This window comes from Falco biarmicus, chromosome 18, assembly GCF_023638135.1.
Source record: "Falco biarmicus isolate bFalBia1 chromosome 18, bFalBia1.pri, whole genome shotgun sequence".
Lineage (NCBI taxonomy): Eukaryota > Metazoa > Chordata > Aves > Falconiformes > Falconidae > Falco > Falco biarmicus.
This window is the reverse complement of record NC_079305.1, coordinates 783,343-798,181: the sequence shown is the minus strand read 5'-3', so window position 1 is coordinate 798,181 and position 14,839 is coordinate 783,343. Positions and strand designations below refer to the sequence as shown.

Genomic DNA, 14,839 nt, shown 5'->3' with positions numbered 1-14,839 from the left:
CCCTTTATCCAGCTTAAGGAGTATTTTTGTTTCGGGCTTGTTTTTTTTTTTGGTCTGTTTCCTAAACTGTATTTCAGGTCTGTTTAACTTTAACAGGATGTGATTCATTTTGTCTTGAGAAATCAGGACTTCTCTGTAACTCCATGACAACACCCACAGGATCACTGGGTTCTTCACAGCACACGAGCGTTGACATCTCAGGTGCTTTATAGACGAGTTATTTGGAAAGACAGTGTTTCTGGGTAAACCAGCTGATATTCAAAACACAAATGAGGTCAGAGGACATTTCAAGGAAAGAGAGGAGGCCAAGAACAAAAGGGAAATAAAATACGTACTGTGAACCTCTTCATCCAGAGCCTTCACTTTCCCCTTCTGTTTGATAAGCTGGATTTTGCAAGCGTTAGCTTCCCAGTCCTTGTCATTTCCACCATCGATTCCCACACCTAAGCACCACCACAGAACACGAAGAAAGAGTGTGAAGTGCAGAAGGGGTATTACAGTATCTTACATAAACAAATACTGCCGAATTATTATCTTTTTTTCCCCACAGTGCCCTTTCTCCCAACAGCCGACCCTCCAAATAAAGGCAAGAAACCCCTTAGATCAGAGGTGAGTTTTCCATTCGTCATCTTGTAGGTATTTTAAAGCCTTAGGTAACGGGCATCAAGAACGTTCATAGAAATCTGGATCCTGAAAGTTAATCCAAACCTCTGACCACATGACCACAGGCACATCCAATTTGTGTTTCAGCCTTCAAAAGTAAAAGACAGCGGAAACACCATTCACAAACGCACCACAAAAATCATCATTTACAAGCCAAAATTCAAAAAAAATAATCACTTGCTCAGAGCGAGCTACCTGCAGAATCATAGCCTCTGTACTCCAGCCGCTGGAGCCCTTTGATGAGGGTCTCCAGGATCTCCCTTCTTGTCCGGGGAACATGGTAGTTCAGGTAAGCAAAGATGCCTGTACGGGGGAAAAGAGCAGAGCTTTAAACACAATCACAGCTGAGGAAACTCCGTACGTGCCATCTACACGGTACGCGCACGTAACGAATCCTCAGGCTGCCCTTCGTACTGAGACCACCCTGCAGGAAGGTACCACCGCGTCCACAGCAATTCCTGATCCCGCCTGAGGTCCAACGGAGAAGATGCCACCAACACTGAAGAGATCAAAACTAACGACAAAACGCCAGCATCTTTCTGGTGACACTGAAAGCAACTAAACAGGAAAATAATAAGCCTGGGCGCGATGGGAGAAAGAATTTCCGCGGGAGCTGGACCTGCACGACAGAAGGAGCTGTCAGGAGACAATGCAGGGGACGGGAAACTAATCACTGCAGATGAAAAATTCAAGGTGCAGTAACACTGAGCTTTGCATGCTGAAGAACCATCTTCAAAAGGAATTCTTCCTTGAACAGCTTTCTCTAAGTTCCTCCCACAGACTCACTAAGAAAAAAAAAAAAAAAAAAAAAAAAAAAGTCATTTAACTCACGCAAACACCCTCAAACTAATGAGAGCTATTTTTCCTGTAGGTTGCAAAGGAAGATAAATTATTGCTTCAATTTTTAAGCAGTGATGGGGACACACAAATTCCTAGATTTCTAATACCAACTATGGCTCTATTTCAGAAAGGTTTCCTTTGGTGCCGTCAGGAAGCAGCAGCGTGAGAAGACATTCACTGCATGCTAGAAATATCTGTACTTGAAATCTACCGTTTCGCCCTGTCTAACATTTCCAAGGAGAAAAATGTCTGCATGGAATAAAAGGAAGACGGGTTTCACGCAGACATCCATATAGGTGACTGGTAATTCAAGGTTTGTCATTTGAGAACCTTCACCAAAACCTCTGGAGGAGAATGGCGTTCTGTTGCACGCACAGAAAAACAAAGTCCTTTTAAAAGGCATCCCGAATCTTTAACTCCTTCCTGATAGCACTGCCACACAGCCGGCCTCACAGCTCCCAGCTTCTATTCCTGCGAACAGTTTTACTCCCGAGATGATTTTTGGAACCTCTGTCTTTGCTCCATCTTTGCTTCTCCACACTTTATTTTAACGAACATTTGAAAAACTGCATTCTTCAGCTGCTCGCGTGTTGGAATTAAACTCAATTATTCAAAGCCTTTTGATGTCTTAATTTATTTTGTAAAGTAGAAACATGGGCTACTCAGACTTGATGGATGCACCGAATACCACACAGCAAAGTGCTGAAACGTTCACAAGTGACTTTTTAGCCTGAGCGGGGACAACGAGGTCGTGTGCAGCCATGTACCATTCTGACATTTTCCCACTCTTCTCCCTTTCCCATGGACTTTGGCTACGGGTCTCGGGACAAGTTTGTTCACCAGCTTCACCCTCCCATTCCCAAAGCACCAGAAGTTACACCTCCCTGCAGCTCTGCTGCAAAAAGAGCACACCACATCTCACTTATTTTCTTCTGTGTTGCTAGAAAGAATTAGGTGCACGTTCTGTTGTTCCTCCCTCTGAAACCACCCAGGCAGATGAAGAAAAAAAAAAAAAAGAAAAAAGGGGGAAAAAAAAAAACCCAGAAAAAAAAGGGGGAAAAAGGAGCTTTTCCATTGGTTTCTTTAGCTTCTGCCTTCATTTCCGCAAAACCCAAAGCCTTTTCTGATAACCACCTGCAAGACTATCAGGACCAAGTTTACAAAAATGTGCAGTTTCACTTCTGTTGCTCCTAACATCCCACACCAAGCCTGCAGCCAGGGCTGCTGCTGCCATCTCCTGATGGCATTTGCTCCAGTAATGACACCGAGACAGCGAGGTCCTGCTCCGCAAACCTGGCAACTCACAGCTCAACAGTTCAACAGATAAACACCGGCAGCAGTTAACAACCTCTGCTCTATCTCCAAAGCCTCCTCTGAAGGATACTTCCCCCACGCTGTCAATCTCCAAACCCTCCTCCCAACCCTTCTGGGAGAAAAAGAAAAAAAAAAAAAGTTTTCCAATTTGAGATACTTAGTTCGCTCTGTTTCTAAAAACCACATTCTTCAGGCAAACAGCAGCCTCCCTGTTTACAAGTGAACCGACTCCAAGTAGATGTCATCCCGGCTGAAGGACGGCACATTTCGGCTAGATCCTGGATGCCTAAAGTCCTTTAAATGACTTCCAGGTCTCGCAAGGGGAGCACAAAGCAGGCTGCTTTACTAGCAGGCAGCTGGAAGAGCCCCTCTCTCCGTATTTACCAGAAACTTCCCAAACAGGTGCTCAACGGAGCGACAGCGTCACACAAAAAAATAACAAGTGTTCTACCACAAAGCAGAGCAAACAAGCACACGAGATGTCTTTGGAAAGGTTCCAGCGGCTCCTGCCACCTCCCTTTTCCCCAAAGCCACCCACCACGGCACCCAAGGTACAGCTGCTTCAGAAGGCCTAATTATAACCACCACGAGTCATGACGGGAACGTGAACGCCGCGTACGTTTTCCCGAATTAGCCAAATAATTTCGGAGCTGAAACCTCTCTCCGTACCTCGGAAGCAGACGCTGAGGCTCCCCTTCCCACCCAAAGCTCTCCGGCAGCACGGGCAGCCCCTCCCCCTGCCGAACCACCTCCCCCATCCCCACAGCCCCCTCGGCGGCACTGGCCACCTCGCTCTGGCATAACCAGTCCCGCCCAGTATACAGCCACCCGGTAAGTTGTTCCACCACCACGGCACACCACCAAAGGCCACCCAAAAGCGGGATATGCTCTTTTGAGCAAACAGGGACCGAGGACGAGCGTTAAGGTGCTCTGGAGTTCGCACATCAGGCTGGCCGCGGCGAGAGGGTCCCTGAAGTTCTTGGCAGCAAACGGCAGCAGCGTGAGAGGCACAAGAGCCGCGCTGACGGGAGCACCGGGGAGCCCTTCTCCAGCAGGGCATCGTGCTGAGCAAACGGGGGGCGAAAACGGGTGAAAGCCACTGCAAAGCTTGGGGAAGGAACTGGGGACCCGCGCAGGAGCGATGGGGACGCACCAAGAAGGGAGAAGAAAGGAGGGCTGTAGGAAGGGTGGGGGGAAGCAGCGCAAACAGGACAGCAGGCTTATTGTAAGCAGCCTGCCCCCCACCTCACAGCCCCCCTTGGCCGCCCACCAGCATCTCCAGGCCTCCCCTGTAAACACTGGGGGATTCGGGGTTGATTCAGCTCCGCTTCTAGATCTCCAGAGGAAAACACCTGGAGCGATAATGGAGACACCGCTACGAAAATAAAATTCTAAGAACTCACCTGCGATCGACGCGTTTTAGGAACGATCAGGCAAGTTAAGAGAAGCAGGTTTAAAGAGCAGCTGCCACGGGGACGTGGAGGTGGCCCTCCCCTGCGCCCCAGGGACATCGGGCATCGCCCCTGTAACGCCACCGGGCACACCGCTACAAACACCCAGCTGCTTTCCAGGCTGCGACACTGCATTTTAAATGAGGGTATTTTCCATCGAGGTGGACTGGGGAGCCCAACGCAGAGAGCGCAGAGCCCCGTCCCCCCAGCACATCTGTAACTGGTGACACGGGCGCAGCCCAGAGGGGCAGGGGGACACCGGGAAACCACACGCCTGGAGCCCCAGCAAGGCCACGAAAATCCAAGTCTTCCATGTGAAAAAGAAGTCTAACTCCATAGATGGGCACAATTATTAAGCAGAAAGTCGGTTTCTTTACCTAAAATAGTTTTGCAAATGTGAGTTGAGCACTTTAGCCTCCATCCTGCTTCTGGCGCAAGGATTGCAACTTATTTTGAACAAAAAAACCCAACAACAAACAAAACAAAACAAAAGGCTTAAAACCCGAACTATGTCCCTCAAGGCAGGGCTGACTTCGGACATCATCTTGTTAAATCGGAATTCAGATCAGACAGTGGCTTGAAAAGTTGGTTTTCTCTGCACATTTTAACAAGCTCAGTCACACCTGAACTGAAAAAAAAAACAAACCCACCCAACAACCCAAAACTTGACTCCTTGAAACAGATCACAGCTGCCAGCAGCGTATGACAAAACACCACGTACTGAACGGGCACAGGGCAGACAGTGGCTTCCTCCGGGAAGGGACGGCTCATCTGGAATGAGACTGAAAACCGGCACTGTTTATTTCCACACATACTGTAAACAAACAGAAAACATCTATCTAGAAAGGAGCCAACTTGGCATTTGTCTCAGGCGTTGAAAAAAAAATAAATAATCTATTAATCACAGCCCAATTTTATTAAGATCATTCACAAGGACTGTGAAAAAAAGAGGAATCTAAGAATACAAAAAAACCTACCGAAACAAAACCAAAGAATTCAGTGCTTCTCATCAGAAAACACAGAGACTATGAAAAACAAGCCAAGTAAAAGAAATGCAAATACAGTATCAACGCTGTGAACTACGTGGACATGCTCCTAAAAAAAACTCAACCCTGTAATCACTGGGAGATTCAGGTTTGATTCAGCTCAGCTTTTAGATCTCCAGAGGAAAATACCTGGAGTGATAATAGAGACACCACTATGAAAATAAAATTCTGAGAACTCACCTGCGATCGACACATTTTAGGAACGATCAGGCAAGTAAGACAAGCAGGTTTGAAAAACCTTCGAGAAAACAGGAAAAAATGAAGGAAAAATAATATGTAAAAATTATGCATAATTAAAGTAAAAAAAGGGACAATAAGGCGGCTGAAAATGAACACAAGTCCTCCTAAACACATGACTTACTAATGTACAAGCTAAAAACAAATATCTGAAGGCTTTTCACCCATTTATGACACTTGATCACAATGAATTATGTATAAATAACAGTTTCATTTACCGGAAACATTTTCAAATGCATTTCCATTTTCTCTTTTCAAACATCCCATAATGATACGATTCGTCATAGCTGGAGAAAATTTCAATCCACATTTAGAAAACAGCATTTTTACTGGATCTACCCTAACTATTGGATTATTCAGGAATATATGAGCAATCACATCTCTTAATCACTTCCATCTTTTAAGCACAACTCCACTGTCCTCGACAGAAACACTGATGAGAAAAAAAAGACCCAAACACTTGTTATGCTTCACTGATCTAAGCGTTATTTCTGAAAAAAATGTTTATTTCTCCCAGCAGCCACCAACACGGGCTCCGCAGATTAATTCTGTTCTAGAATTAGACTTCAAGCCTTCGGTCCCGTCCGTGTAAATGTACGGCAAGGAACGCGGCGGTGCCGAGGCGAGGGGCGCTCAGGTGATACGTCCCAGCAGGACGCAAGGCCCTGTAGGAAAATAACCTCTTTTTTTACTCAAAAGCTGAACAAAGGGTCACTCCATTCAGCTACAAAACATAGCCTTCCCCAAGGTGGAACGCAGCACACAACCCTACCTCACAGTTTAGGCTACAAAAGACCTTTCTTCCCCACCCCCGAGACGTGTTTTTCTCCAAATCGCAATGTCTTGTTCAAGCCTTGCTCTCTCCCTCCCTGTGCTTATATTCAAATCGATCTCCACGATTTAGAAAATGAAAAGATATCAACTGCACAGATCTTTACAGCTGCTTGAAGGCTTCCGTGAGGAGCACTGTCACAAAAGCGCCAATTTTTCCTTCAAAGTGACAATTCATTTAAATTACAACAGTCAATGGAAACATGTTGGTTTTGATGAAATTCCCACGCAAATCCAGCGAATTTCCATCGGGGTCCCATCTGGTGCACCACCAGCTCATCCCCCCTTGCCAGCCTAGACACCACGTGCTGAAAATGTGCAAAACTTGAAGTCCAAAACAGAACATCCCTGAAACCGACCCTGAAACCCGCGAATTTCGGGTCCCTAGCAGACCTGAAAAGAGGAATTTCAGTTTCAGCTCAACTTACACATTTACACACCATTCAACTCCAAGTGTTCTTCAATAATAACGCCGCACCTGCCCTCTGTAACTCACGCTCCAGAACAAGCCAGAAAGAGGTGGTGTTACAGAAAAACCAGGATATATGAACGACGTTTAATTACACCACCTGGACAAGCCTTGAGCTGGCATTGTTCAAGGTGAAACATCCTATGTGAAACAACAACAAAAAAAAAAACCCCACCCTGTGAACTTCCTTCTAGTCCAGCACCATCTGCAATTGTGAATTCCCAGCTAAAATAAGACAGCAGCAAGCACACTGCGGGAATTTATATCTGACAGGCTCAGAAAACACAATACCCCTGTCTGGAATACACTAATATACTTCAGGATTAGAACAGCAGTCACGCTTTACAACATAATAAAACATTTCAACTGGTAGCTTGACGCAGGACTTTGTACAAACAGAGTGAGAAGTTGTTCAAAGCACGTCTGCTTATCGTACGGTTCTTGAATCGCACTAAGACTCGCCATCGCTGACAGTCTGGTATGTATTTCTTTTAAGCAAAATAACTTGAACAATATACTGCAGAACACAAAACGGATCCTTTCTTGCAGGTTTGTCTTAAAATCCTTACCTGGTGAACCACCAGAACAGGTATTCAGCTCTTGTGAAACTCAGCGCTCTTTAGAAAACATTTTAAATAATTAAGCACAAACTGGGCCGCCTTAAAGACTTCACGACAGACAGCTGACAGACTTTACCAGAAGAGCATTTTCACCAAATGGACGCTCAGTATTTCTGTTGCTGAGTGTCACCAAAACACTTTTTCTGAGAGCTTCATTCTCCTGTGACCTTTTCGGTGCTCATGTTCCCTGGTAAGTTCACAGGCAAATGAAGTGAATCACTGCTTCCAGGTAAGAATAAATGGTCTTCTCCAGCATCCTGAATACGTGAAGTTACTCAGGAACAGCTTCTGCTAATCCTTCCACACAAGCAGGAAAGCCTTCAGGCTAGGTTTACTGTTGGATTTACAAATTCCTTTATACCATACCGTACACTGTTAACACCATTTCAACAGACGATGTTATCAGCATATCCACTTGGCAATTGTAAAGAACCCTTTATCCTCGTGATGATTATTAGGCCTCAAGTCTTCAACAAATTAGATGCAGGCTCCTAAATACCACATACATAATCTACATTACGGTCTAGGAAAAGCAATAAAAATATTCTTCTTCCAACTACAGCAGGGGAGACACCAGGCAAGTTCTAACCCAGACAGCAATCATCGTGCAGAACAAAGTCGCAGAACCGATGCATCAAACCCACTGGCCAGGCTCTGCGACCCGCTGCCCAGGCGGCTGGCTGATGCAGAACGCCGTGCCAGCCCCGACGTACCAAAACGCGGCTGAGTCTTGGTCAGAAAAAGGTCAGAAACAAGCAGACTTGTCAGTACGACGCCTGCAAGCTGCATATGGGAGTTTGCATTCAATCCGTCAATCGAATTGCGCTGGGAGAAAAGCACTGCAGAGGAAGATCCACTCGGTGGAGAACCACATTTGTCCACTGGATGCTTTTACTGCCCAGGCACACACCTCTCTTCAGCTAAGGAGGGCCGGGTTTCTCCTGTCTGGAGTAAACAGGGACTCACCCTGGGCAAGAGCCACCACCCCGTGCTTCACAGAAGGTGCACCCAGGCATACACATGGTGTTTCAGCAGGCGGGAGGGCAGCCCCGCTGATGTCCGTGCAACCCCAACGCTGGAAACCTGAGTCTGGCAGACCCCACTGATGTCCGTGCAACCCCAACACTGGAAACCTGAGTCTTTCTCAAACCTGTTTTTATCTTCAGCAATCGCTAGTAACACAGGAACTAAATTCTCCAGTCCCTTTTCATGGTTTAAAAGGTCACGGCATACGACAGGTTTACTTATTTACAGAACAGTCTATCAAGCTACCTTGAAAAACCTGTTTTCCAAACTATTTCATAGATGCCATTGAACTGGTTTGGTGCATTCAGACCAAACCACATGCAATTTATACCTGGCTAGGTCTTCAAACTGCAAGTCTGTAACACACACGAGGAACAAACCCTATTGTTCCCGTAACACTATCAAAACCAAAACCCCAGCACATACACACAGCAGGCCCGTTATTTATGCTAGGCATCAAGGAACTGAACTTCGAGGTTGCTTTCCATAACCTGTCAAGTGGTACGAGCACATCAGATCATGGGATCTTGCAAGATCCTATACACGTACACCTGAACATCAGATCACCAGTATGCTGAAAACACCGTGTTGGTAATTCCAGCCCTGAAGCTGTCACGGAGGAACTCAGGTAACAGCAGCAGCACTGTCACCTTGTTTTAAAAAAGGCTCATCTTAGTAAGTAGCTTTCTGTGTGAGCCGAACTGGATAAAAATCTGAATGCAGACCAGGTAACCACCAGACAGCGTGGCAAGTTGAAGCAATCTATATCCTGACTTACGATTCTATTACGAAATGTTGTCTGAGGGTTCGTACAAGCAACCAGGTCCACACAGCTCTCGCTACAACACTGTGTAACATGGCTACTCAGACCTTTTGCAGGGCACGGTACGAGAAATCAGAGCCGTCTGCTCCAAGATACTCACCACCTCAGCTAGGGGAGCCTTGTTAGCGTAAGTACTCGGAGCATCACAAGCCAGCTCTGCCTACATATGACACTTGCAGGGCAATCTCAGAGAACACCACCTCAGGTTGTTCACCTTGTTCCTTTGCTGGAGTCTACCGGTGCTGTATGGAAAAATGCCCAACCTGCCACTGCAACTCGTGTTTCCCACCGTGAGCAGAGCCCACCGCCCCTTTTGCCTTGTGCTCGCCAGCCGGACTGCGAACGGCCGCAGCACAGGAGGCTGTGTTCCTTGGTTTCTGCCAATGGCACTTAACCACAAGTCACAAGAGTTCACGTGGTAGCACCCTCAGACTCCAAACAGTTCCCCTCCTGTTCCCTACAGAAACCTTTAACTGCCTTCGGCCACACACTTCCTGCGCTCAGAAGCTCCCCAACTTCCAAGGCTCATTTTGCTGTATTAATGTGCTCAGTTAATGCTCTCTTCTTCTCGTCTCTCGCTGTAGGATCTACCTCTGGCTCCCAGAACAGGACACAATAACAGAGCCAGTAATGCTTAACGCCTTTCTTACCATTCCATCAAATGTTTCAACATCCGAGAAGAACTTTGCTTCTATCAAAAAGGGGAGAAACACGTTAAATCTTGAATGCAACCAAGTAACTCCCACAGCATTTTCAGGGCTTATTGCAATTAAAAAGACAAAGAGCAGAATGTTAATATCACACAGTTCACACCCTGGACCTCACATAAGGCAAGCACAAGGCACCAAAACCATCCCTATTCTTGCAGCAAGCTATTTATAACCATAATTATCCCTTCTATTCTTAGCTTCGCTCCACTTTGTACTTTTAACGCCAATTAACATAGTGTTAAACGTAAGCTGAAGCATGAATTTCGGATCACCTCTTTGTAGCGCTCCACAGACTTGACAATTTGAAGGTGGTGCCACTTCAGTCTCACAAAAACAATGGAATAGGGCAATTTGCATAGCAAATATAAAACCCAGTCTTGCTTACAGCGCCCTTTTAATTTCGCACATAAAAATACAGAAAAAAAAACAAAGGAGGAAACATGGAAAGACAAATAAGAAGAGTCACTGTTGTGTAAATTTCCATGGAAAGACATGGAGCCAACGTGACAGAAAGGAAGAGGAAGAGAAAGGATGATTTCTACTGCTGCATCCAAACGATGAGGTAAGTAATTGTACTAACGTGACAAATGGGAGTGCAAAGTACCAAAGTGACCCTGGGGAACAAGCCTCGCTGGCTCGTGCTCCAGCGCACCCAAGGCATGTGCTCAAGGCAGGGATGCTCCGCTGGGACACGAACGGGTGGAGATGAGCTGCTGCACCACCCCGCAACCGACACTTCGACGCTGGGTTTAAACCCATTTACCCGCCTGCCTCAAGACCTACGCTGCATAAACTTGCATCAATGTACGAGCATCCACATCAGGAGTTCTAACGCCTAAAAAAAGATAATAACAATAGACAAGAGTTTCCCCGTAGAAGTGGGAGTGGTTGCGCTGCCATGCCCGGAGCTGCGTTCCCAGCGGTGAAGCCGCATCCTTCCCTGGAAGGTGCGTGTTCCTGACGCTCCCTGGGCAGAGGCTCCCGTGTCACTTGGCTGCTTTGGAAAGCCACAGCCTACAGGCACCTACAGCCCACCCGGCACGGGTCTGGGCTGCCGCCACACTCCGCACCGCCGCCGCTCTGCCCGGACCCACCGGTAGCGCCGGGTGCCGGCCTTTGCACGGCCCGGCCACAGCGGCGCTAACTGCGGGCCAATTCGCCCTTGCAAGTTATTAACGCGTTACAAGATGCCTCCCCCGGGGAACCGTACGCGGGCCGCCGGCCGGGTGATGACATCCCCAGATAACGACGCCGGGGCCCCTCCTCGGCGCGGCCGAAGCGGCCGGCCCCGTTTTTCCACCCCGGTTCCGGGGGTGCCCCAGGGGCCGGCCTAGCGCTGCCGCCCGGCACGGCGGAGGGAGCAGGGCCGGGCAGCCCAACCCACCGCCCCCCCCCCCAGGCCCCGCCATGCGCCGCCCGGTTCCCTCGGCGGGCCGCGCCGCCCTGCCCTTACCGCACATGGTGCGCCCCCGTCCGCGGCCGCGCTGGCTCTGCGCGCCGGGGCCGCGCCGCCCGCCCCCCGCGGCCCGGGCCCATGGCGCAGGCCCGCCGCCCGCCCCACCATTGGGCCCCGCCGCCCGCCCCGCCCCCGCCACCCGCCCCGCCCCCGGCCCGCCACTGGGCCCCTCCGCTCGTCCCGCCCCCGCCCCGCCCCCGCCCCGCCCCCGGGCCGCCTGGGACGTGGCAGCCGGACCCGCGGCCGCCGCCGGGAGGAGGGAGGGCGGCGCCAGCGCCCCGCGGCAGCGGCGGACAAAAGGCGGGGGGCGCCCCCCTCCCCCCACCCCCCGGCGGCAGCTGCACCAACCGGGCGGCACCGGCGGGGGTAACGCTGGGATCCCCCACGCGCCCGGCCGGGGAAGGAGCCGGGGGTCCTGGCCCCGCAGCACACGTGGCCCGGCTGCGCGGCTTCCCCTCCGCTCCGCACCGGCGCAGCAGCCGGGCAGCGACACCAGTAAGATGGCCCCGCAAACTGGGGCGGGCGCGAAGCCTGGCCTGCGGGTAACGGCCGCGCAGCGCTGGGAAATATGGAAACACCAACGGCTGGGAGGGAGCCGGTCCCTTCCCGGGAAAACCGCTGCTCGCTCCGCTGGGCCCGGGCCCGGAGGAGTCACCAAAGGGCTCCCGAGGAAGCCCAGAAAATGCCAACGGTAAAAAACCAGGAGGGGCCGATTCTGGGCTCGCTGGAGCCTGGCAGAGCACAAGCCGGAGCGGGAACGTCGCCCGCCCGGGAACCATCGGCCGGCAGCCAGCACGCGGCCCCCTGCTCCGCTGCGAGGGCCTGGCAGGACCAGCCCCGGTGCAGAGCTGCGACAAGCGGCTCACCCAGTGCTTTACCTCCCAATTAGTCCCAGTTCCCAGTGCTTTACCTCCCAGTTAGTCCCAGTTCCCAGGACTGGCTTGTGCGGAGCTGCGACAAGCAGCTCACCCAGTGCTTTACCTCCCAGTTAGTCCCAGTTCCCAGGACTGGCTTGTGCGGAGCTGCGACAAGCAGCTCACCCCGTGCTTTACCTCCCAGTTAGTCCCAGTTCCCAGGACTGGCTTGTGCGGAGCTGCGACCGAGCGGCTCACCCAGTGCTTTACCTCCCAGTTAGTCCCAGTTCCCAGGACTGGCTTGTGCGGAGCTGCGACAAGCAGCTCACCCAGTGCTATACCTCCCAGTTAGTCCCAGTTCCCAGGACTGGCTTGTGCGGAGCTGCGACAAGCAGCTCACCCCGTGCTTTACCTCCCAGTTAGTCCCAGTTCCCAGGACTGGCTTGTGCGGAGCTGCGACCGAGCAGCTCACCCAGTTGCTTTACCTCCCAGTTAGTCCCAGTTCCCAGGACTGGCTTGTGCGGAGCTGCGACAAGCAGCTCACCCTGTGCTTTACCTCCCAGTTAGTCCCAGTTCCCAGGACTGGCTTGTGCGGAGCTGCGACCGAGCGGCTCGCCCAGTGCTTTACCACCCCTTTGTCAGCTGTGGAGGGGGGCTCACTTCCAATTCTGATTTCTTTTTCCACCTCCACGTCTTTAATTACCAAATGCCGCGTGGCGGTGGCAGGCGATCTCCGGGTGAGGAAGGAGCCACCAGCCCAGAAGGCGATCACCAGGACCACACGCGGTGCGCCCTGGCACAGCAATCCTGCTCTCCTCAGCTGTGGCCACTGTTCAGACTCTCCGTTACTGATCTGACGGGCACACCCCATTCACCCGCTGCTTTACTGCTCTTAACGGTGTTTCTTTGCTGCCCTGCAGCAGCTCCCAGTTCGTGACTTCTTACCCCCAGCAGAATTTAAGAATACACACCTAAAATCACCTGCAGCATTATCAGAGGGCAAACTCCTGCTTATAACGTAGGATGCCCCAGACCTGAAGGACCATGGACAGTCCTTACGAACACTCCCAAAATACATAGCTCACGTCAGCAGCACAGCAAATACCGAACTTTATGACTTAAATCTATACCATACTTGATGCTATAAAAATTAATCCCTCAACCCGAGGCTAACTCATCCTTCTATATGTAACAATCTGGTGCAAATTCCTCAGAATTTTACACATACAGAATTTTACACATACACATACAGAACATTCCATGTGTTCAGTCTGGAAGTGGCTATTTAATTCCCCTCCCCCAAGCCAGTATTTATGCCCCATGTTCCTCTGTTGAGGTTTGCTGTACATACAGCACGTGGGTTTACTACCATGTATAGTTCACACGAATATACACGTGCAACTCACTACCAAACGGAGAAACGTGAAAATGTTTCCCAAACTCTCTCTCACACATACAAGCGTTTTTAAAAGTAACTAAAGGGCTCATGGCTGGGAAAAAGAATACCTGCTTTCTTCTTCTCCAAGCTCAACACACTTCACTTCAAATAGAAGTCCTGGCTGAAGTCCTGAATTTTACTGGTGAAGATTACCAGCTCCCAGGAAAAAAAGAAGAAAAAAGAAAAAAAAAAAAGAGTATGTTTTGTGATCCCTGACACATAATGCACTTTGAATTCTAACATCAGGTGACATGAGGTATTTCCTCCTACTACTACCTTGGAAGTACCTGCTCCAAAAATGCTGTCAGCTGTTAGCTGCCTCACAGTGTACATTACAGTATTATCAGATGACAAACAGGCGGATTTCTCCTAGAAACGTGGAATGAGTCACATCCCACCAAAAAGCACATGTCCACCTGTGAACAGTTCCAAGATGACAAGAGTTTAGATAGCTGTGATCAACTCCCCGTAAAAGAGAGTTCTAGAACAGCGCTCAGAAAACATGAATGGATTTTCTGTGTCTTCTCTAGCTGACATGGGTGAAAACATAAACAGCTGAATGGCAGACTGTAATTTTGCCGTTATCCACAGCACAGCAAAAATACCAAAGTACTTTTTTCTCTTTAAAAAAATGCCAGAATAATTTCAAGTAGTCATTACTACTATAAACATAATGACTAACTGCAATTTTTTCTTTCTAAAAAATTATTTCTACAAAGAAAAACTTCAGAGTCAAAAAACCATGCTGACCGGAGCATTACAGTACAGCACAGCTTCCCAGCCACCTAACTGACAAGCCCTCCAAAAAAACCAACTGCAAGGCCACCCCATGACATACCGTACTGTCACCGGGGCCGCCGGCCACCTCATTCACTCCTAAGCTACACACTGAGTAGTCATTACTGTACTCCCCTTTGCCTCCGTGTCCGTGAACGGGCAAGGTTTTTTTGGGTGAGTGGAGGAGACGGGACACCTCTCGCTAACGGGGATTCTGTTTCAGACAGAGCTTGGAAGGTTCACACAGAAACTCCTCATGATTTGGGCTGATGATTTTACCACAT

At 49.5% G+C, this 14,839-nt stretch overlaps 1 protein-coding gene and 1 long non-coding RNA gene across 5 annotated transcripts in view; both read right to left on the bottom strand.

The window, feature by feature from the left end:
• Positions 1-14,839, bottom strand: part of GFPT1 (glutamine--fructose-6-phosphate transaminase 1) — a 40,483-nt gene that overhangs the window by 25,309 nt on the left and 335 nt on the right. For 2 of the 4 annotated variants that reach the window (XM_056362951.1, XM_056362952.1), the window contains exons 2-5: positions 14,055-14,194; positions 13,847-13,934; positions 859-966; positions 336-443 (exon numbers count right to left, since the gene is read on the bottom strand). Coding sequence is in view for 1 of the 4 variants with exons in the window: in XM_056362950.1 (XP_056218925.1) it covers positions 336-443; positions 859-966; positions 11,484-11,490 (223 nt within the window). In the remaining 3 variants the exon portion in view is untranslated. Of the gene's footprint in view, positions 1-335; positions 444-858; positions 967-11,483; positions 11,580-13,846; positions 13,935-14,054; positions 14,195-14,839 lie in introns of those variants that run through there. The other 2 variants (XM_056362953.1, XM_056362950.1) reach the window with 2 other exon arrangements.
• On the bottom strand, positions 4,666-6,196 carry LOC130160463 (uncharacterized). Its single transcript, XR_008825996.1, has 2 exons — positions 5,495-6,196; positions 4,666-5,050 (listed from the first exon to the last, which is right to left on the bottom strand). It is a non-coding gene; the product is annotated as an uncharacterized LOC130160463 (long non-coding RNA).